The 21,818-nt window shown below is 40.7% G+C and overlaps 2 protein-coding genes across 9 annotated transcripts in view; one reads left to right on the top strand and one right to left on the bottom strand.

Moving 5' to 3' along the window:
• ASNS (asparagine synthetase (glutamine-hydrolyzing)) overlaps window positions 1-4,818 on the bottom strand; it is a 34,003-nt gene extending 29,185 nt beyond the window's left edge. For 2 of the 5 annotated variants that reach the window (XM_030444311.1, XM_030444305.1), the window contains exon 1: window positions 3,474-3,673. The gene's annotated coding sequence lies outside the window, so the exon portion shown is untranslated. Of the gene's footprint in view, window positions 1-3,473; window positions 3,674-3,712; window positions 3,994-4,566 lie in introns of those variants that run through there. The other 3 variants (XM_030444309.1, XM_030444312.1, XM_030444307.1) reach the window with 3 other exon arrangements.
• Window positions 3,487-20,088, top strand: C1GALT1 (core 1 synthase, glycoprotein-N-acetylgalactosamine 3-beta-galactosyltransferase 1). Of its 4 annotated transcripts, none has more exons than XM_030444317.1 (4): window positions 3,487-3,637; window positions 10,784-11,032; window positions 12,659-13,326; window positions 15,585-20,088. In XM_030444317.1, the coding sequence occupies exons 2-4, from the start codon at window positions 10,801-10,803 to the stop codon at window positions 15,792-15,794; spliced, it is 1,110 nt and encodes a 369-aa protein (XP_030300177.1). In that variant the 5' UTR covers window positions 3,487-3,637; window positions 10,784-10,800; the 3' UTR covers window positions 15,795-20,088. The 4 variants fall into 4 exon arrangements, with proteins under 4 accessions (XP_030300177.1, XP_030300176.1, XP_030300179.1 ...); XM_030444316.1 differs by lacking the exon at window positions 3,487-3,637 and adding an exon at window positions 4,308-4,374; XM_030444319.1 differs by lacking the exon at window positions 3,487-3,637 and adding an exon at window positions 4,468-4,554.
• Window positions 20,089-21,818: the final 1,730 nt, after the last annotated feature.

The following is a 21,818-nucleotide window of genomic DNA, read 5'->3' on the forward strand; positions in this document are numbered from 1 at the left end:
GGTCTGCAAGCAGGATAGAAACATTGAGGAAGGTGATTTTCTTGCAGAATTTCCAGACTGATAGCTTATTACATTTTGTCTGATATTTCCAATAAAAATTCTAAATTTCCAATTCTTTAATTTTGGTAATGAACAAATCTCCTCTACTTCACATTGTTTTCAAGTGTTCTTTGTAACACTATATTTTTAGCAAGCTCCAGTGATTAACTTCTTATTCTGCCACTCCAAATGCACCACCCAAGTTTTGGGCACACACTGAATATTAATCTGTGAGTTGACAGCCACTTGTTTTATGTCAAATATTTGTTGCAAGCAGATCCGGTTAACAAAGAGCAGTGCAGAGGCTGTACGTTGTTTGAGTGCTGACAGGACTTCTAACTTCACAGATCAGTAATGTGTATTATTACATGCCAGTTCCACTCTTGTTTGTGCATGAAATGTACCAAATGAAGTTCCGTATCAAAACAGGATATCAGCATATCAGCCAGCTGGTGTTCTTATTGGGAAGTTGGGGAGATAAAACACTTCACAGCAGAGAACTCTCTTATCTTAATCTACTTCAGTTGACGCTGTAATCAGATAAATTACAGTAAATAAGGTAAATTAGCTCTACAGCTCTGCATATGGTTCTGACTGTTCCAGGACACCACAGCACCAAAATACTGTGTTCTGTCCCAAGTCACGTGGGAAAAGGTGTGGCCATAAACTGAAACTCCATTCTTTTTCCTAAAGGCCTTTGTTCTGCTCCAAAAATAGGGGTTGGCATGGAAAATACTTGTACTTGATCTGTGGCTACAATTTATGGTTGACAAACTGACAAAGAACAGGTAATAGGTTCTTTAGAGAAGAATGGCCTCACTAAATCAGAACAGTCAAGTTAGTGGGATGTTTTTAAAATTATAACAAGCAAATAAGGCATTACTTTTAATTTGGTGGTCTGAGTGACCAAATAGGAGTGAACAGAGAACACAAAAGCACCTTTCAGTCAAAATATGTACAAATTACTCATGAATACATATTTTTATGGTGTTGCTGATGATCCATAAAAGTAATGACATAAACGGAATCAAGACCATTTGTAATGTTAATATTCATGTTATGCATGAATATATGCAGAATTTCATCTGGTAAAGCTGGTTCCTTGTCAACCATTAGCATGCAGAAAGCTGCTTACAAAGGGAAATCAGTTTCAAAGGCAATATTTATTAGATATCTAATTAAATATTTAAATGCTATATGTATACTCAATGACCTGCCAAATCACACAGCCTCACAACAGCTGTGGTGTTTTACCTTCCACTTTATCTTCATGTCAGCTTTCTTATTTAGAAACTTGCATTCTCAGACTCCTGCACACAGAAATGAAGACATTTGGCAGCAGTAGCTGATCTGAGTGAGCTTTTATGGTAGTTACATACCCTGGAGACTTCTCCAGAGGGGTCAAGATGCCCAGCCTTGTAGCTCATGAAAACCTACCAAACGATGAGTAAAAGAGATTAAGGGCCTGCTACCCTGCTTTTTGCCCTGCACCTTTTGGAAGCACACAGGACACAGTCTTTCTGTTGAATGTAGCTAGCCCTCCTAAGGCAAGGAAAGATCTCTATCTTTCCTATATACTGACGCAAGGACCAAAGTGATTTATTGCCTTTTAAATTAAATTACTAAAAAATTAATGTCCCTCTCATTTGTTCCCAGCCACACATGCCAGAAGGTAAGTGATGTGATTCTCATTGCCCTGTTGCCATGGTACCAGTGTGTCCCCCATCACTGTTGGGCTTTCTTACTAGCAGAGGAGAGTCTCCTGAAGAAGCAGCACATTTATCTAGAAACGGACTGAGGTCAAGCACATCTACTGGCCCTGCAAGCAAAAGAGGAGGCCTGCACCTTCTCTCTGATCCCAGAGCAAGAGAATGGCTTCTCCCTTTAAATTCTATGTATGTAACATGAATACAAACATCCACGGGCACTTTGTTATGCAAAGCAATGCTGCATAACAGAAGGCGGAATCGTGTTTGCTACCACAAACACACAGGCCAGCCCCTTGGAGCAAGTACAGCTCTGCACATTCAGCTGTCAGAGACTGCTCCTCTATCCCTGATTGCAGAAACCCTGCTTGTATCTGTGGTATGTAAATATCTCCATAAAGTGCTTAAACAGCCATTACAATGTGGCCAAACCAGTCACATTTATTAAAGCAAACTTTGCATACCCCAGTAGGCAAGCCATGTTTGAATTTTGTTATATCACACCTTTTCTCCCTTCAAAACTTTCCTTCAAACTAGCCTAACAGAGTGTAAACAGCTCAGTGAATCTCAGTATGAAAAGATGTAGCACTTCATGCATACATATACATGTATGTCATACACATGGGCCACAGACCTTGACAGCAGAACTCTTATGATAAAAGACCAGGCTTTAACATTTGCAAAATGAAGTCTTACATTCAGCTTAGTTATACTGCACTACCTGTAATAAGAAACATTTTGAAAACTTCACTTGATCTATTCCTGAATGTTAAGGCACTCCCTGGACATGATGGGTGGACAGAACTCCTACCAAGATTTGGCAGGGGGTGAAAAAGGAAATTATAAGACTTTTTTTTTTTTTTCTGCAGCCTTTCCAATTTCCATTGTATTTGTTATTGTTTATAGTTTAATTTCTTAATGCCAACACTTATGCTTTCCCCTATACGTGTGCTCACCTCACCTCACCTCTGCTAGTAAAGTAAACTAGTGCAAGAAGATACTATTCACCCAGTTGCCTATAATTTTTATTTTAAGGGGTCAGCAAACGGGAATGGGGCAGGAATGAGAAACTATGACCTGGATCCATAGGAGCTTCTTAAAGCAGTACAAAAGCCTGCATCTCCTGAATGATCAATTGTCCATAGAAAAAGAACTAAAAACACAGGCAGAAAGCATACTTTTCCAGCAGGGTAATAGTTTTGGACAGAGGGGAGGCAGAATGCAAACAAACAGCTCAGCAGCCACGAAGGGGCAAAACTTTGGTTTGGAATTAATCCCCAGGTAGGCTTGAAGTAGGAGGAGATAAAGTGTGTCGATAGCAGTGTGTGCAGCGACCTTACAGAAACACTGACAGCCCTCAGCATGGACCTTTTTGCACGTACCACTGCACCCGGGTTTTTTCTTGTTTTTTGGGGGTTTTTGTTTCTTGTGTGGTTTTTTGTTTGTTTATTTTCTTTTGGTTTCGTTGGTTCTTTTTTGTTTTCGTTTTGTTTTAAAGCAAACCACAACACACTAGCTATTAACTGCAAAGCTCCATTAACTACCCCGTTTGCAAAACGCTATTCTTCCATTAGACTGTAATGTAGAAGACCTTTTAAACCTATAATCCCTCTTCATATTTAATAGATTTTTGCCGAGGAAAGATATGGAGAGAAACGTCACGTATTTTTAAAAGGTAGGCAGCGTAAGCACAGCGAGATAAGGAATGATTTCAGAAGGTTCAGTTACCTAGCAACGTCCCTTGCAGTTGCCTAATGGTATTTTGGAAGTGCAGAGGCTCCAGACCGGCTGAAGTGAAGGGAACGAGGGGCTGGAAGGCAGCACCGCTCCGCAGCCCGGCCTGACCACACGGCCCAGCTCCTTCTCGCCAAGCCCAGGCAGACAAGAGCAAGGTAACGCGACCCAAGGGTGGAGGGGCTGCCCTGCCCGGGCCATTTCATTCCTGAACGTGTCCGCCACTTACAAACCTCGAAGTGGTCGAGGGGGTGACGCTCCTCGTTCTCCCGCCCCTCCCTTTCATCTCCGTCTCATTTTCTCACACCTCAAAGCCCCGGCCAAGCGCCTCAGCCGAGCTGCCACTCGCCCTCACGCTGCAGCTCCGGCCCGGGGCACGCGCCTTCACCCACCGCCCCGCACGACAAGCAGGGGCTCCGCTGGCGGCCTGACCCGAGGGCAGGCGGAGAAGGGTAAGAACAGCCCGATTGATTCCCGCTCCTGCACCGGGAGCAGAGCAGGGGGGGCGGCAGTGGCCACCGCCGTTTGCTCCCCGTTCCTCGTTCCTCCTTCCTGCCGCCGCCACCCCTTCCTCGCCGGCAGCGGGGGCTGTTGCGCGCGCGAGCACGTGAAGGGACCGAGCGCGCTGCCACGCGGCACCGCCCCCCCCCGCCAGCGGGTAAGGGTTAACCGCGCGTGCCGGGACAGACCACGCCCCTCCCGGCGCTCAGCGCCCAATGAGCGGGCGTCGGGGCGGGGAGGGGCGGGGCCGTTCCCTGCCGGCCCGGGGGTGCGCAGCGCGGGGCAGCGCGATGGTGCCGGCGGCAACGGCGTCGCGGGGCGGCGGCCTCCCCTGCGCGCGGCCAACGGCTGCCCGCGCGCCGCGCGGCTGAGCGCGATCCCGGTCCCCGCCGAGGTGAGAGAGAGAGAGAGAACGGGCGGGCGGGGCCGCGGTGTCCGGCGGCGCTGAGGGGGGAGGCGGCGGCGGCGGTGGAGGGCCCCGGGTCGGGCCGGGCCGTCGCTGGGGGGAGGCTGGCGGGCAGGCAGGCAGGCCCCTGAAGGCATCGCCCCGTCTGGGAAGGCGACGTAGAGGAAGGTGCCTCCCTACGGTGACGGGGCGGGAGGGGTGGCCGCGGCGGAAGGGGTTACGCCGGCGGCGGCGAGAAGGGTGCCCGCGGCAGCTGGGGTTGCGGGGACAGCGGCTGCCTGGCTGCCCGGCTAGGAAGGAGAGGCTCAGAAGGAGGGGGTCTCCTTGGAAGACGGCGCGTCCCTCGGAGGCTCAGCGGAGCGAGCAAGGTGCATTCTGGAGGGGGGGAATCGCTCGATGCTCCGCAGTCACCCGTCTGCTGCTCCTTAGAGCGGGGAGTTCCTGGTCTGAATGAACGTCGCAGTTCCTTTTAGTAAGATTTAGTAAGAGCTGGGTTAGTAGAGGTCTAGAAAGTCATGCTTCAGGCTTGGCAACTTGTTGCCGAAAGAGGGTGACAGCGTTTGGAGTGAGGGAGATTACCACGATCTCTCTTCACTCTCACCTGTGCTGTGAGTTGTCACACATCGTGTTTCAACGCTGTTAGCCAGCCACCAGTACCGAGACACCATGCTTTTGGAGTCTGTACTTCTGGGTAGAGCAACCAAGAGTTTTGAATGGAAGAAGTTCCTCTTGAAAGAAATTCTTATTAGATTTTTTTACTAAAAAAAAAAAAAACAAACAACCAAAACATACCAAAATGTGTTTGAAAGTGAAATCTACAGTTTGTGCTTAGTTGATAGGAGACTGCAGTAGGCTCCAGTAATCCTTGAAACAGGCAGCATTAGTGAACATGCAACTCTTTTACATATAGCTTCATTTTAGAAACATATGAATATGTATGTAAAACTTCTAGAAATAATGGGACTTGGTGGCAGAAGACATTTCCCGGGCACTGCACACCGAACTTCATTTAAATTTTCATTATTCTGATGTTTTCTCAACTGTTACAGAAGAGGTATTAGGGATCAATTTCATTGCTAATTATGCATCCCGTAAAGGACATTGACATTCTGTTTCATGCTGGAGCTGCAGAGCTTCCTTCTCTTGTTATAAGTAGGGGATACAAGGAAGAGCCAGCTATGTGTGCAGGCTAGATGTATTTCTCGTAGTTAATTTATCAAATCTTAAAGTGGTTGTGAAATGATACTGGGATGAAAGGTGTACAAAAATAGAGTTCTGTCCTGCATTATGTAATTTTCAAAATCCCAGGTTTGTGTTTGCATTTTAGTTTTTATTGCTGAATTTGTCTTTTCTTGAAACAAAAAGCTACATGGTCTGAGTTTCCTTAAAAGTAGTATTTTTAAAGGTGGTTGTGGGTTTTTTTTGAGGGGTAGAGGTTGGACAAGCTCCACTACAATATATTAATATATATATAATTATATATTTTATATGTATGTATGTATAGAGATACAACATGATAAATATAGATATATACAGATACAACGTCATATATATAGCATGGGGATTGCTTAACTTTGCTTTGGATTAGGAAGGTGACCTTAACCCTTGTTGGAGCAGATACCAGGGTGAGACCTGCATTTGAGGTTATGTGATAAAAGGCTCATCATGGGGACTGCACGGAGGCACAGCAGGGTTGTGGGGGACCCCATTAATCTTGTCAGAGGAAGCAGCCCCTGATCTGTCACTGGAGAGTTTTCAGTCCTATTGCCCAGGTGTGTCAGGCACTGAGCTAAGTCAACAGGAAAGCTCACTGGGACAGTTTACCGGATTCAGGGGGGTAACTGTCAGCAGAATATGGAACATATTATGAGATGTTATGCAGGAGAACAGCATCTTGTGATTGTACAAAACTTAATACCGGATGCTCAGGAAAGGAGCCAGAGGGAGGTAACAAGGTGGTTTGGAGAGGAACAAATATAGGAAAGAAAAGGAAAATGGGATAAAAGAGCCTGGTCAATTGTAAGCAAGTGGTTGGTCAGTATGTTTGGCCATGCCCTGTGCCATATTACCACAGTCTGTCCTCTTGTCTCACTAAGTTCTGGTTCTGAATGTATTCTTGTAGGAGGGCACTTTGCTATATTCATGTGTGCATACTGAGGTCTAAGTGCCAGCATCTGGGGTGGTACCTTAAGTTATAGGGACCTCTGTTGTCTGGTGACAACTGGAGAAACTGGAGTGAGTGAGGGTCTAAATGCCAGCAAGTGGAGTGGAGACCGTAAGTCTTAGGGGTCTGTGTGTCTGGCATACCTGTAACTGGAGAGACCAGAGTACATCTGGATTGTATTGGCAAGTATGCTGGTGTATGGCTGGTAGTGATACCATGCCAGGCCAGCCAGTGAGTAGGGAAATAAACTAGGGAGACAGGTTTTGAGGCATCTTCAGTTGTAGGAAAGGTACTTGTGAAATCATAGTCTTCAGTTCGGCAATATGAGTCTAGAAGATCTGAGCCAGATACTGGAAGCATTAAGATCTACGGAGAGAGTGATCCGGCATTGGAATGGGCTGCCCAGGGAAGTAGTGGATTCTCCGTCCCTGGAGATATTTAAAAAGAGACTGGATGTGGCACTCAGTGCCATGGTCTAGCAACCGCAACGGTGGTAAAAGGGTTGGACTCGATGATCTCTGAGGTCCCTTCCAACCCAGCCAATTCTATGATTCTATGATTCTATGATCTGGGAGTCATTTTGGAGTTTTCAGGGTTGGAACTCAGGGACACCTCCCACTAGATCAGGTTGCTCAGAGCCCTGTCCATCCTGGCCTTAATAACTTCCAGGGATGGGGATTTCACCATCTCTCTGGGCAACCTGTTCTTGGTGTCTCACGACCCTCAGAGTGAAGAACTTCTTCCTAACTCCCAGTCTAAATCTACTCTTCTCTAGTTTGAATCCATAATGTCTAAGGCCATTTTCTGGTGGATCATGGTATGCCTGTGGGGAGCTGCTTGTGTGTGTATCTGGGTGAGGAGGTCTGCACCAGCAATTGGAGTAGTGCTCTGGGCGGGGCTGGGGATTCAGGTTTGGTTCCTAGATAGATTGTCTCCATCAGGCTGCCAATTTCAGTAGCCCCTAACACAGGAAAATTACTTGCTCTGTAACTTTGAAGATGCAGAAATTGTATACTCTCAAAACTTAAATTTGGATCCAAATCTACACTGACAGTCGTGTTAGTAGTTTTAAACATTTATTGGTCTGGTTGATGTGAATAGGGTTGCCTACATTAATATCTAAGTAGTTCTACTTGTTTAAGCTGCCATGGTAGAGCAGTGGAGCATAAACTGAAGGTTAGGTTTTTGTTGTGGGTGATTTTTTAAATAGTGTCCTTTTTTAATTAAAGAGAAGTAAAAATAGACATAGGAATAAAATTAGGGACTTTTTAGTGGCCTAGTAGATTTTGCACTTAGATTCTCCCTCTCTGTATGTCTTAGAATCATAGCATCACTGAATAGTTTGTGTTGGAAGGGACCAGAGTGGTTTGGGTTTGAAGGGACCTTTAAAGATTGTCTAGTCCACCTTCCTGCCATGGGCAGGAACATCTTTCACTAGATGAGGTTGCTCAAAGCCTCATCCAGCCTGCCTTTGAACACTTAAATGTTTTGCATGTCTTGTACCTGAATAAATCCCTGTATAGAAAAGAATGTCATAAGAGTCTGAGTGAGGATGCTTATCAGAAGATCTGACCTTCCTTTTAGACATTTTCTGGTTCTAGTCTAATGCTACAGCATTTAGTTTCTTATGCTGGCAAGATAAGACTATATTTAGGCTCAGTATCAATATAATTTTAAAAAAAGTAGGATTTCTGTCCTATTTACTAATGGAATTTATGAAGATATGGATGCACACACATGTATATAGTGGCCCAGTCTCTTGCTATAAACTTAATAGAACAATGAGCTGAATATTTTAGCTTGAAAACTGTAACCAAAGACATTTAATGACAAATATGAAGTACAGCTTCATCATCTGTCCCTGTCTGCTCCCAGAAATCCTCTTTGCTTGTGGAATACTGCCAAATCAGCTTCTGATTCTCAAATATGATGAATATACTTTTTTCTCTTTTAACATTTCCAATACCCTGAATTTTACTTTTTTCTCCCTAAAGAATCTAGTTTAGCATAATTCCATATTTTAATAACCAGCAGTTATTTTCAAGTTGTTTTCTGTTTTTCCTCTTCAAGGAAGAGTAATTTTAACAGCTGTTTGAGCAGATAGCTTTGTAGCAAAGAAATACTTAACAGTGAAAAGTGGAACAATGTAGACTTTCTCTTCTATGAAGTGCTGTAGCTATATTGTGTGTATGCATCAATATTTATTTTTCCCCCCTTTTTATATGCTGAAGGAAGTCATTGCTTTATTCTGGCTCTCTCCCTTTGTGTATAAAAATAAATAATAATTGTAGTACAGTGGATACTTTTCAGTGCCATAGACTGCTTGGGCATATAGGATTTTCCTTAAATGTTTTAGGTTCCTGCCTTTTTTTTTTTTTTTTTTGAGAACTTTAATCTACGTCCTCATATTTTCTTCCCAAGTTAGTAGCTTGTAAGACAATAGAAATTAAGCTGGAAACCAAATCTTTTTTCCAAGGCCTGGGTCACAAATGATGATGTAGTCAACCTTATACTTTGTGATGTCTAAAGGCAATGATTAGTCTCCACTAAGATGTGGTACAGAATTGTGGGAAGACAAGGTATGATTAAAAATTTGCCTATTGTGGGTTTTTTATATATTAAAGAAATACAGCTCCTTATCAGCCATAATAACATATTAATTTGATACAACCTTAAAGTTTCTTGATAGTTTTTTTGTGCTTCAAGTTGTTTTTCCAGTGTTCTTTCTTTTTCCTGGCAGTGTGAAAAGCAAAGCATATCACATGTTAGAGCTGTTTCAATGCTCCAGGTCTGTGTGCTTGCAGTAAATATGATGCTTTCTGGAGTCCCAGCCTAACAATATGCACACCTGCTTTCTGTCCTCTCTCCTTGTTCAGGAGAGTGCTCAAACAGAAAGCTGATATTTGGAGTGTGTGTTGCTGCAAACTGATTCATGCAGCTTGGGGACACTCCAGTAGAACTCTGCACAGCCAAGGAGAGGAGTGCAGGCTAAATGAGTTGTTTTGGTGGCTGCAACTCATTTCTGATCGATGGTTTTCATCGATGCTCTGTACATTCTGTAATTTTCTTTTTTTAGCTCCCTAAATAACTAAATCGGGTTTTGTCTGGCTCCTAGCAGAGCAGAGAGATCCTAGCAGAGAGAACATAACATCATCATCAATTTGTTTGTAAGCCTCTGGCTTGAATTCACTGTGTTTGACAGTCAATGTTTTTGTACTTTAGTCATGATTTATTGGATAATATCTCAACCCTGTCCAAAGATGAAACGACCTCAGGCCTCAACAGCCCAAAATTGGTTTGCAAGTGTTCAGTATATAAAAATTTGCACTTGCTTAGGCTGTAAAATGCTCACTTTATACAGGCATAGGTGCTGGCTTTGCTTGATTTTATAAAAATGGCCAGCCAGGTCCTTGAGTTGTTAAGAAGCTGAAGTTGAGAGGTTTTTTTAATTACTAGAACACAAAGTTTTGATGTGTAGAAGTCTTTGGTGCTGATGTGTTTTCTTCTCTTCTTCTACTCTTCCTCTGTTTTTAAAATGGGTGCTTCTGTGTGAAAATTCAGGTACTGTCTTACTCTGAAAGTCTATCCTCAATACTGCCTAAAATTGGAAGGAAAACTGCTCTTTGAGAGTAGATTTGCTTTTATAACTCTTCAAAATCTTCCTGTGTTTGACGTCTGCTGAAGAATTCCTGTAATATACTTCCTCCTGGAGTTTAGGTACATCTCATGACCATATTGTATCTTGACCTGTAAATAGCCTTTGATCATCTTTTAGCTGAGTAGTAAATAGCCTTTGATCATCTTTTAGCTGAATAAAAGACCTGAGTACTAAATTTTAAAGCATAAATTGCTCAGGATGAAGAATAAAGAAGTGAACATATATTACAATATTATAATGAAGGCATTGCAAGTTAAATGTATGCATTCTTATATAAGTATTGCATAAATGCCATTAATATTGTTTGTATATACAGTCACCTTTGAGATTTATGACTCTTCTTTATAATTTTAAGATAAAGAATATATGGTAGCTCTTTTGCATTAAATTTATCAATGGTTGTACAATTTTATATGAATATTTGCACTGCTCTTGTACTTAAACTTCCTTGCAAATCCAGGGGAGCTGAATCTGAACTAGAACTGAGCTCTTTACTTACTATAGTTTTAGATACAGATTCCTGTGTTAAGCAGCTTTAAGCTTATTGGGGTTTTTGTTTTTTTTTTTTTTGACAGTGTATTACCCTCAGGAGATGGCCTCTTCCAAGTCTTTGATGAACATTCTAACCTTCACATTTGGATCAGCAATAGGATTTTTCGTATGCTATCTTCTATTTAGCATTATTCTAGAAGAACAGGTTAAGATCCAGCCTTATGAGGCTCCAGTCCTTCACAATGATCCACATGGCCAGCACTCAGCAGATACTGATAATGGACAGCTGCAAGGTCAAATGAATTTCAATGCGGACTCAGGACAGCATAAAGGTATTTTGTTACACCTGACTCATTATATAATATACCCCCTTTTCCTGCATTGCAAAATGGTGCTTTCTTCACTGCCAAGAATTTGTATGAATCATTTTCTTTGACCTGCCCCATGTTCAGGTTACATCTAGATAACTTTGTTCTCCTGAGGTCTCTGAAAACCAGAACGCTGCTGTTCTTTGTTTACATTTTCATTACACTAGTGGGTGTTTTGGTTGTTTTTTTTTTCCTTAGAGCCCACTGTTAGTCCAGCTTCTGTAACCAGATTTGTTTGGAGCATGAACTTCTCAAATGAACTATTGACATCAAATGGTGGTTTTGTTAAGCAGACATGTTTGCAGGCTTTGTAGATGGGGATGAATTCCTTGGTAGCTCTAAGAACTAATTTTGTAGCACTTCTAACTTGTTGCAGCCTGAACACAGATTGTTGTTTGCCATTTGCACTTTTTTTTTTTTTTTTTTTTTTTTTTTCAAAGAAGGTAGACCCCTCTAGTGTATCAGGCATACTTTAAATGTGACACATTTCACTGAATGAGTTAGTTCTAAATACAGATGATAGCCCCATCCCCAGAAGTTTTTAAAGATAGGTTGGACAGGGCTCTAAGCAACCTGATCTAGTGGGAGGTGCCCCTGCCTATGCAGGGGAGTTGGAACTGAATGATCTTAAAGGTCCCTTCCAACCCTGAAAATTGTATGATTCTGTAATATCTGAGTTGGAATAGTTTAGATGCTGAAAAAATAGACTGTAAGGCATTTGCTTGAAGATGTTAATAAGTAATTTGCTATTGAAACATCTAAACAGCAACCTTTGTAAGACTAGTTTGAGAGTGTTTCACATGTAATTATAGAAAATTGTTACAAAGAAATCTGATCTGTTGTTGCCTAAAGCGTAAGCTGGAATATTAGGACCAGTTATGCAGATTCCATTCTCCATGGTATATTTTCTTGCATAAGTTAAAGTCTATGTGTCAAGTGAAAATGTTTCTTTGAGAGAAGTTAATGCTGTGGCAGCCTGATATTACACACCTCAACTCTATCTGTTTGTTCTGTTGTATTGTCTGCAAATAAATACATTTTAGGACAACAGTAATACTAATTTCATGACATCCTAACTTATTTAACCTGATTTTTTTTTTAATTTTTTTTGAAGGTTTAACTTGATTTGGTGATAAATTCTTTGCTAGCTAACATGAATATAAATAATAGAGCTTATTAGCTTTTGAGGCTTGCTGTTCTGTATTCATTGTGGATGGCAAAAATATTCAGTTTTTTAAATTTCATTAGTCCCACACCATAAAGAAGTTGCCTTCTAATGGTTTTTGCATACAAATCCAGGTTTTCTAAAGCCACACTTCCCTGACCAGATACATGCTTTGATACAGCACTTCTGCTCTTCTTTATCCTGTGAAATTGAAATAACTTTAAGGGTTTTAGTTTCTTTGTTTTGAAGTCTTTTTGTTTCCTTCCTAAATCTAACATTAATTTAATTAACTGGTACATGTAGAAGCAAACACCTCTTCTCTCTCTGCGTGTATTTTCTCATCTAGAAACAGAATGCCTGGGGAGAGATTGCTCCTTGTTTTGCAATCAAGTCTAATATTGTTTTGGAACTTCCCTCTTTTTTAGATGAAGATAAAAATATTGCAGAGGGACTGTATCAGAAGGTGAAGATACTGTGTTGGGTCATGACTGGACCTCAAAATCTGGAAAAGAAAGCCAAGCATGTTAAGGCTACTTGGGCCCAACGTTGTAATAAAATACTTTTCATGAGCTCTGAGGAAAACAAAGATTTCCCAACTGTGGGCCTAGAAACCAAAGAAGGCAGAGACCAACTGTACTGGAAGACTATTAAAGCTTTTCAATATGTATATGACCATTATTTTGATGATGCTGATTGGTTTATGAAAGCTGATGATGATACTTATGTTATATTGGACAATTTGAGATGGCTTCTTTCAAAATACAGTACTGAACAGCCCATATACTTTGGGAGAAGGTTTAAGCCTTATGTCAAACAGGGCTACATGAGTGGAGGAGCTGGGTATGTTCTAAGCAAAGAAGCACTGAAGAGATTTGTTACTGCCTTTAAAACAAACAAATGCTCTCACAGTTCCTCTATTGAAGATCTGGCACTAGGAAAGTGCATGGAGATCCTTAATGTGGAAGCAGGAGATTCTAGGGATACGAATGGGAGAGAAACTTTTCATCCCTTTGTTCCAGAACATCACTTAATCAGAGGATACCTACCAAAAACATTCTGGTACTGGAATTATAATTATTATCCTGCTGTAGAGGTAAGTCCTTAGGAACCTGGTACACATTTTATTAAGTATATCTTGCAACTGGTGTGGATGTGTATGATGTGTGAATTGCCAGTTTAATAGTAGCTCAGTATATTAGAAAACGAAATTTGTTGTTGGATACCTGTGTGCTGATGTGTGAAATATGTCTAAAATGCATGTAAAATATGTAAAAATCTAAAGGTTGGTGCTAAAAAATTAACATTACAGATGAGCTAGTGAATCTTAAATTATTATTGCTGTTTTGCTGTGTTCTCAGGACAGCAAAAAAAAGTAGAGGAAACCTTTTTGGCTTACTTACCTGGTGTTCCCACTACAACCTTCCTTGCAAAGCTATTGTTCTGTTTTGTCCCCTCACCTGGCACACAACATCACTTGCTTCTCTTCCAGCCACCCAGCCCTCTCTGTGTGCAGTGAGAAGGGAGACCAGGGTGGTTGATTCCAAGCTGTGTGCTCACTGTATGGTCCAGCCCAGACAGTATGGCTTAGTTACATTAAAGCCTGCTGAAAGGGAAGGTGGCACTGATACACCTTTATCTCCCACCCAAGAACAAAACTTGCATAAAAACTGTGGAAACAGAACTAATTTTGAGACTTGCTCATGACTGTAGATTAACACTGGCTGACAGCTTTCCAAGTTAGGGGATGGTGAGAAATGGTACATATGACTGTATTGGCTGCTAGGTTTTTTTCCCTTCAAATGGAGATTTACTGCAATATATGTCACCTATCTCTGGGAACTGCCCTCCCCTCACTTTCTTACTGAAGGTTGTTAAAACGTACATGGAGTTGGATTCCACTGAAAAGTTTACAAAAGAATAAACTTTGCCTAGAACTGAAATAAATGTGTGACCCAGACAAGGAAGTATGATTAGATTTCCTTTTGCAGTTGTATGGGGCTCTTGTCTACCTTCTGTAGAAGTAGAGGCAAATGGGAGGGCTGGCAAAGTCAATTTTTAAGAATTTCTTCTGTGGCAGCAACAGAAATATGTCAGCATTTACAAGCTGAAACATTTTTGCTGTAAAACTTCAGATTGTCCTTTGTGTTCCACATCTAAAATACCTGGTTTAAGGAAACAAAAACAACAAAACACCAGGTGGGAGCAGGGTGTGGTTAAAGTTATTGGAAGCCATTCTGAATTGTAAACTTTTGAGGATTATATAATCTGTGATGTGGCTTTTTTTAAAGCCTCTTCTAGAGGTTTTATTTTCCAGTAAGCTTTAGGATCAGCATAGCAGCCAAATCAAGAGTAGGATGTGGGAGTTTTTAGACAGTAAAGCTGGAAAAAAAAGTCTAGTTCTTCAGTAGCTTCTTTTCATTGTAAAGGATATATTTTTATACTTGTATTCAGCAACTAGAGCGTTTCTGTAGCTTGAAACAACTCTGATAATGTATTTAATGTGTCAGGATGTAGCAGCTTTAGCTATGTTTGCAGTTCACGGGTGGCTGAGCTCTGCACAGTTACAGCTGTAAGTGACGGATTCGATCCTGTCATATCCTATTTGTGTTTGAGAAAAGACTAGTTCATCTGGTGTATTGACAAGCTATATTGATCAAGCTTGGTAACTGTTGAAAGACTAACAATTATTCTCTTCAATCTCTTTAAATATTTAGTCTTTGTTCCAGTTAGAATAGGAATCTTAGCAGTTCTGCAATCAACTCTGATGAACCAACCCCCGCCTCAACTAGCTTCCAGAAATGCATTCCCTAAGCTGAATTCAAGATAGAAAATACAAGTTGGAACAAATGTGCTAGAAATGATCTTTTAGCTCTTAAAAATGTGTAGGAATATGTGTAGGATGTTAGATACTGACAAATTTGCCAAACTGTATAATGTGTGAACACAGGCGCAGGTGTATGGGCACGTACTACAGATCAATGCTGTCACAAGAAACAAGCCTGTATTGCTTCATATATAAACAGAATGCATTTAGACCTGCTTGCTGCTTCTTGGGTTTATTTAAATACCAATATAAAAAAAGAACCATGGAAAAGCAGAAAATCTGAGATGAGTGAGGGCAGCTAGTTTTTTTTCACTGGTTTGATTACAGAAGCAAAAGACTTTGTCCAACTTTCTTTTGGAAAGATGCTTTGGCAGGTATGTCTGATACATTTTGATTGCCTCACATTAAGTGCTGGTAGTGAGTTTCTCCCCATGAAGTCAAGTATGAGCTTGAATTCATCACTGATTTTTCATCCAGAGCATGCTTTGCAATTCTTGCTGATTATTTTGACTTGTTTTATGTTTTAGGGTCCCGGATGCTGTTCTGATCTAGCAGTTTCATTCCACTACGTTGATTCTGTGACTATGTATCAGTTGGAATATTTCATTTACCATCTCCGCCCATATGGGTATTTGTATCGGTACAATCCTGATTTGGCAAAGCATCCAGAAGAGCAGAGCAAAAGTGAAGCACTGGAGGATAATCAAAAGCTAAAGCAAAAAATTTCTGAGAATTAATTGGACTTTGAAGCAAATGAAGAAGTCAGTACAGTGAATAAGATTCGCCTCGAACTCCTGCATGAAACTTACGGACTGAAATTATTCATGGTGATTCTTATTTCAGAAATCACTTTGGCAGTACTTCCTGTCACTGTCTGACTACAACTGAGTCTGGTGCTGGCTCTGACTGTTCAGGATAGTGTGACCCTGCAGCCCTGCTCATGAAGATTTAGGGTCCTAAAGCTGTGAAGTTGGAGGTTTGTTTGTTACACTAATATCTGGAATAACTTGGATATGAACATAGTGAACAGGTTCAAAGATAATCATACAGTATTTCTGTTCCTTTTCTGTTCTCTTGTTTCCTTCCAGATGTTCTATTGGGTCAGTTCTTGTATTAGAAGTTGGATGCTGCACAGTCAAGTACTTCATGACACCTTTCTCTGGTATTCTCAATATCCTGAAGTTACTTTGTGTACCTTGCCCTATAAGGAAGGGAGAGGCATGAAAATAAGATCCTCAAGTTTGCTTTGCCTTAATGGCAGACCTTTGGCAGACTTGTTGTTATGAGTAGGCAGAGATCACCCAAAAGATTACTTTGAATTGTTGCAGACATGGAATTCACCGCTATGATTTTTTTTTTAAGTCTCTTTTGTGCAAAACAATATGAAGTTGGATCACCACTATTTTAAGGGTAAACCCAGAAATAGTTACTATTGTATAAATTGCTGAGGTAATGCAAGCTGCTTATGTATTTGCCTGTGTTTTTTTTTTTTTTTTATTAACTTACCTTACTGGTAAAATGGATACAAAAAGTCATCTCAGAATTTCTCAGCATAAGGTAGATACTTTTGAACTAGAAATCTCTCTTCCATAACACCTTCTTCATAACACCTTATGAACCAGAAAGAATAGTATCTTAGCAAAGCTATAATGGCATTATAATACCTTGGTTTCAGCTAGCATTGTAATTAGTTTGTTTCCATTTAGTTCGCACATCACTGTATTTTGAGACTGTGGACTCACCTCATTCATTAACATTTCGTAGGTACAAACAAGTCCTATTTTAAAACTGCAGTAAAGCTGATTTGACTGCTTCTCTACACATCTAATTTATTTGGCTAAAGTACTTAATTTCACTTTTCTGGATATTTTTTCTTCTCCATTTCTATAATCTCTTCTTCATCTGCTTCTTGTTACCTTTCTCAGAACAAAGTGTTAAGTGAACCTTATTTCACTCTTTATGCAGCTGAACTGTGTATTTAATCAGGTAAGCCAGCCTGAACGCAGGAATTTTTCAAAGTGCATTAACTCTCTCCAGTTATTTGAGTATCTCTGCCTCTTAACTGAAAACACTTTCTTGTTATAGGACAAAATAGGTGTTTTAATTACTGAAGAGTATTCAGAGGTCAAGCCTGTTTTATATAGTTAACGTAAAAACTTTGTGTTTTTCTTTTTCAAGTTGAGTGAATAGCAGTATGGGGGATAGGGTTAAGCTTCACATGTAGTGTGTCTTTATTCCACACTTGAACAGAAGTTTCTTCATCTTTTTATCACTTTTCACCTTCATCATATTGATGAATTTGGACATAACCTAATTACCTCCAGTCATTCTTTTGGAAAGGGCACATGCTGGTAGCAGACAGCCTTATTTACTGCTGCTGTCCTTCAGGATGTTCCTGGAAGAGGATTTAACAAAGTACTGGATTTTTTTTCCAAAGATAGTTCTTGTAGAGATTGGGGTCTATCTGTTGTCCTTGCAGACCATTGCTCTGCAGCATGATGGCAATTACTGGTGAGTTGAAGTGTTACATACATCTGCTCTGCCTCACTATAGGTGAGGTTCACGTATCCAGTATTAGTTGAACAAATAGTTCCTGCAGGGATAAATCTGTTGGTCTTTTATGAGCAAGACTGCCTCTGAAGTACCAAAAGGGACATGAGCTTTATTTTATGTTAATTGACTTAAGTAGAAAATTATTACAGTATTTGTTTAAAATAGGAAAAAGTCTCCAGCTGTAGTTGTAGGGATGCTTGTCCGGAGGATGGATGGTACCTTGCTGAAAAGTGCTTCCTTCTGTGAGCTAAATGTTTATCCCACATGCAGCAAAACCAGTAATATTGTGAAATCCATACGATGTTGGTAGCTCCAGTGGGCATTATTCAAACATGAAATTAAAATTTTTTGAAATGCTTCAAGAAGTTACAAAATCAAATCACGATCTCAAATCAAGATCCCAAGTTATTATCCTTGTAAATTCAGCACATGTAAATGATCAACCCAACTACTGTACTTCTCCTTTATTGACACTTGCCTCAGTTCAGCCTTGGGAAGTTAAAAATTTTCTTCTGCAACAGGCAGAACTAATCTTGCATATTTTCTGTAGATCTGTGTCCTGTGTTTACCCCATGCTGCCCAGTGAAGTGACAGAATTTTCTCTTATGTTTTCTTATATTCTGACTATCCTGTCTCTGGGGTTTTGATTTCCTCTTATGTAAGAATTGAGTGGGTAAGAGGAAGCAGCTGGTGAGATGTTTGAGTTCTACACAGTTTGGTTGCTGAGGTGGCAGTCAGACCCCAGCTATTGCTGAGCTCAAGGTGAAGCCTTTTCTCAGCAGCAGTTCTGATTTTCATCTGGTGCCAAGACCACCGGGGCTGTGGTCTTAGCAGTGCAGGCAGGGATGTCCCTTTCCACAAAACATGCAAGACCTCAGAGGAAAGGGAGAAATAAGTAAAGTTCAATTTATTGAGGGAGTAAGACTAAGAACTTGCAACCTTGTGATAAATAGGTGGCCTATCTGGAAAAATAGCCTTTTTTTCAAGCATCCGTTCTCTCTCTCTCTCTTTTTTTTTATTTTTTTTTTTATTTTTTTTTGGTTTTTTTTTTTAAGTGTCCTTGCTCTTAGGCCTCTGAGTCAATTTCTTTTGCCTTTCTAGCAGCACTACAATGAATTCTTTTTTTCCTTCCAGACAAGCTAGAAGAATTATCAGCTTTACATTCTGTGATTATAACAGAGAACTGTTCTTCTCTGATGAATTGCATTGCCATAACAATAAGCTGATACCTCTGAAATAATTGAAATAATTAGTTTGTATTTCACTACTTTCAAAAGCTTCAGTAAGACAAGGTTGGAATGGGAACAGTTAGCATAATTTTCATGCACACTATTACCAGCAGTATGTTAATTCACTCTCAGGCCTTTGTGCTTTGAGAAACTGTTGAGTTTGAGTATTTCTGCAGCACAAAGGGTCTATAGTATTTCAGGTGGATAGACCTTTCTGAAGCACAGTGACATAGGCTATACCAATTATTGCTGTGGGTTTGTTTTGCTTTGATTCTAAAAGAAGATTCTTAATTGTATAAAATCTAAAAGTTTCCATTGGCACCACAGTGGAATCTGAGAATTTTTAACTAGTTTCCTTGAAATTACTGAGGAGCAGTTTGCACTTTGGTGTGGGAGTGTCAGTGTAACAGTAACGTTTTAACCTTGTATTAGTGGGAATGAGAAGGAATGAGAATGCCGAGAAGTTACTCTCTGGTCGTTGTTCTTAATCAGAGGAAAGTATTAATCTTTGCTTGTACAAAACGATCAATTTTAATCTTCTTTCACTCCCAGTTCATTTTTGCAGTCTGGATTGGTCTTATTTATGATGTTAAATGCTGGTGTTAACATGAGCTCTTCTGTTGCAGAAGCTCTTTTTGCAATACCTTTTGGCTTTAAGGACACTTTCTTTATTTTGATTTGGTGGGGGTATATTGATGACTTTTTCTTCACATGTTGCCATTTTTCTCCTGTACTTCCAGAAGCATAAATTTTAGTGAGCAGCTGATAGACCTCTTATAAACAGTTTGCTATCTGAGCAGGGTGTTTCATCTTGGTACGAGAGCAGAATGTGGATTATTTTCTGATATACCTGCTACTGTTGTTGATAGTGCACGCACAGATGAAAATCCCTCAATACAGGACCACTTGGAAAGGCAGTTTTGTCCTTTTTCTGTCAATAATAGCTTCTGTGGAATTCCAAAAGTGTAACTTGCTTTGTTTTACCATAATGTATTTAAAATATTCAGCAAATGTTATTAATGCTTGAGAAGAATTGAATATTGCTGCTGGACAGTATGCTCCACTGAAAACCTGTGAATGTTTCACTTGGCAGTTATAGGTAGTCATGTCCCTAATGGCAGATGTAAGATGGTGACTTGTCTGGAATGATCACCTTAAGGGTTTGTTTCTTAAATACCTTCTTTGAAGTGCCTTTGACTAATTTTTAGCATCAAAATTAAGTTGAGAATTAAATAAGTTATGTCATACATGGTTTGTGTCTGTCTTCATTTACCCCTCCTGTATGCTTGTAATGTAGCACAGCAGCACAGTTTACTGTAATAGAAACACTTGGGTGAGTACAGGAAAGTAAAAAAGCTGCTCTAGCTTGCTGTGTTTTCTGTTACTATATTTATGCTATGAATAAAAAGCAAACTGCCTTGAAGATGGTATCCTTTAGTGCAAAATTAATCATAAGTGCTACATTCACATAAGTGTTCCTGCTTTGTCCTGATTTATCAGTGTCCCCACAGTGTTACTGTGTCCTGAGTGAACTGACTGGAACCCATACCTCAAAGACAGAGCAGAACTGTTCAAACTAACTGCTTTTCTAAAAAGATTTGGTGTTCTTTCAGTGAATCAACTATTAAGTATTGTGCTTTCTAACCTGGTTTTCTGCTATATATGCAAATTTAAAAGCATCAGTAAAGAATATTATACTTCTACAGATGGGAAGTGTCCTTACCTATGAGTAAGCTGTTGTTGGGCATGGTGGGGGCAAGCACTGTGCAGCTGTGTATCATTGCCCCAGGTAGACCCTGCTAACCTGGGTTAATTAGCTACTTCATTTCAAAGTACAAGAAGTGTATGGCAACCAGTTTGACTGCTCAAAAGCTAGAATATATTTTAGCTAAGGAGTGTCAGCCTATTGAACAGCAGTTAAAAGCTCCTGTAAAGTTTCCAGGCATAGGTTTTGTTTTTATGTGATGCTGCTGCAACTTTCAGCTGCCAGGATCACGCTGGATCCAGCAAATTCCAGGGTGATGCAAATACCGGAGCAAAACAAAATCTACATTTCTACTCTAGAGAAAAACTGTTTCAGAGACAATGACAGGTTGGACAGAGAATGAACTGAGACTTGACCTGAGGAGAAGGGGTGTTGGTTGAGGAGAAGCTTGACATGAGATAACAATGAGCTAATATGCAACTGAGATAGCCAGCTGCATCCTCTCCTGCATCAAAAGAAGCATGGCCAGCAGGTCAGGGAAGATGATTCTGCTCCTCTGCTATCATGAGACTCTACCTGCAGTACTGCCCTCCACTTTTGGAGCCTCCAACACAAGAAGGACATGAAGCCTATGCAGCAGGTTCAGAGGTGGGCCACAAGGGTGATCAGAGGGTGGAGTGCTCTGCTATGAAGTCAAGCTGAGAGAGTTGGGGTTGTTCAGCCTAGAGAAAAGAAGGCTCTGGGGAGACCTCATAGAAGCCTTCCAGTACCTGAAGGGGCCTACAGAAAGGCTGGGAGGGACTTCACAAGGCCATGTAGTGACAGGACAAGGGAGAACGGCTTTTAACTGGAAGAGAGTAGATTTACATTAGACATTAGGAAGAAAATACTGTCTCCAAGGTGGTGAGACATTAGTACGGGTTGCTCAGAGAAGTTGTGGCTGCCCCATTCCTGGAAGTGTTCAAGGCCAGGTTGGATGGGGCCTTGAGCAACTTGGTCTAGTGGAAGGTGTCCCTGCCCATGCAGGGGGTGTGGAATTAAATGATCTTTAAAGTCCTTTCCAACCCAAACCATTCTGTGATCATAGAATGAATGTTAGATCTCACAACCTGCTCATTAACAGAATGTTTTGTTGGCTCGAAAATTTCCTTAGGGTTCCTCTCTGTGCTCTAGTGTTAACTAGAAATTTAAGTAAATACCTTACTCTCAGGGACTGCTAAACTGCCAGGGAAATCAGCCTGCATGTTGGTCATTCAGCTCTCACTGCAATATGT

Source organism: Calypte anna, chromosome 2 (assembly GCF_003957555.1).
Source record: "Calypte anna isolate BGI_N300 chromosome 2, bCalAnn1_v1.p, whole genome shotgun sequence".
In the NCBI taxonomy this organism is placed as follows: domain Eukaryota; kingdom Metazoa; phylum Chordata; class Aves; order Apodiformes; family Trochilidae; genus Calypte; species Calypte anna.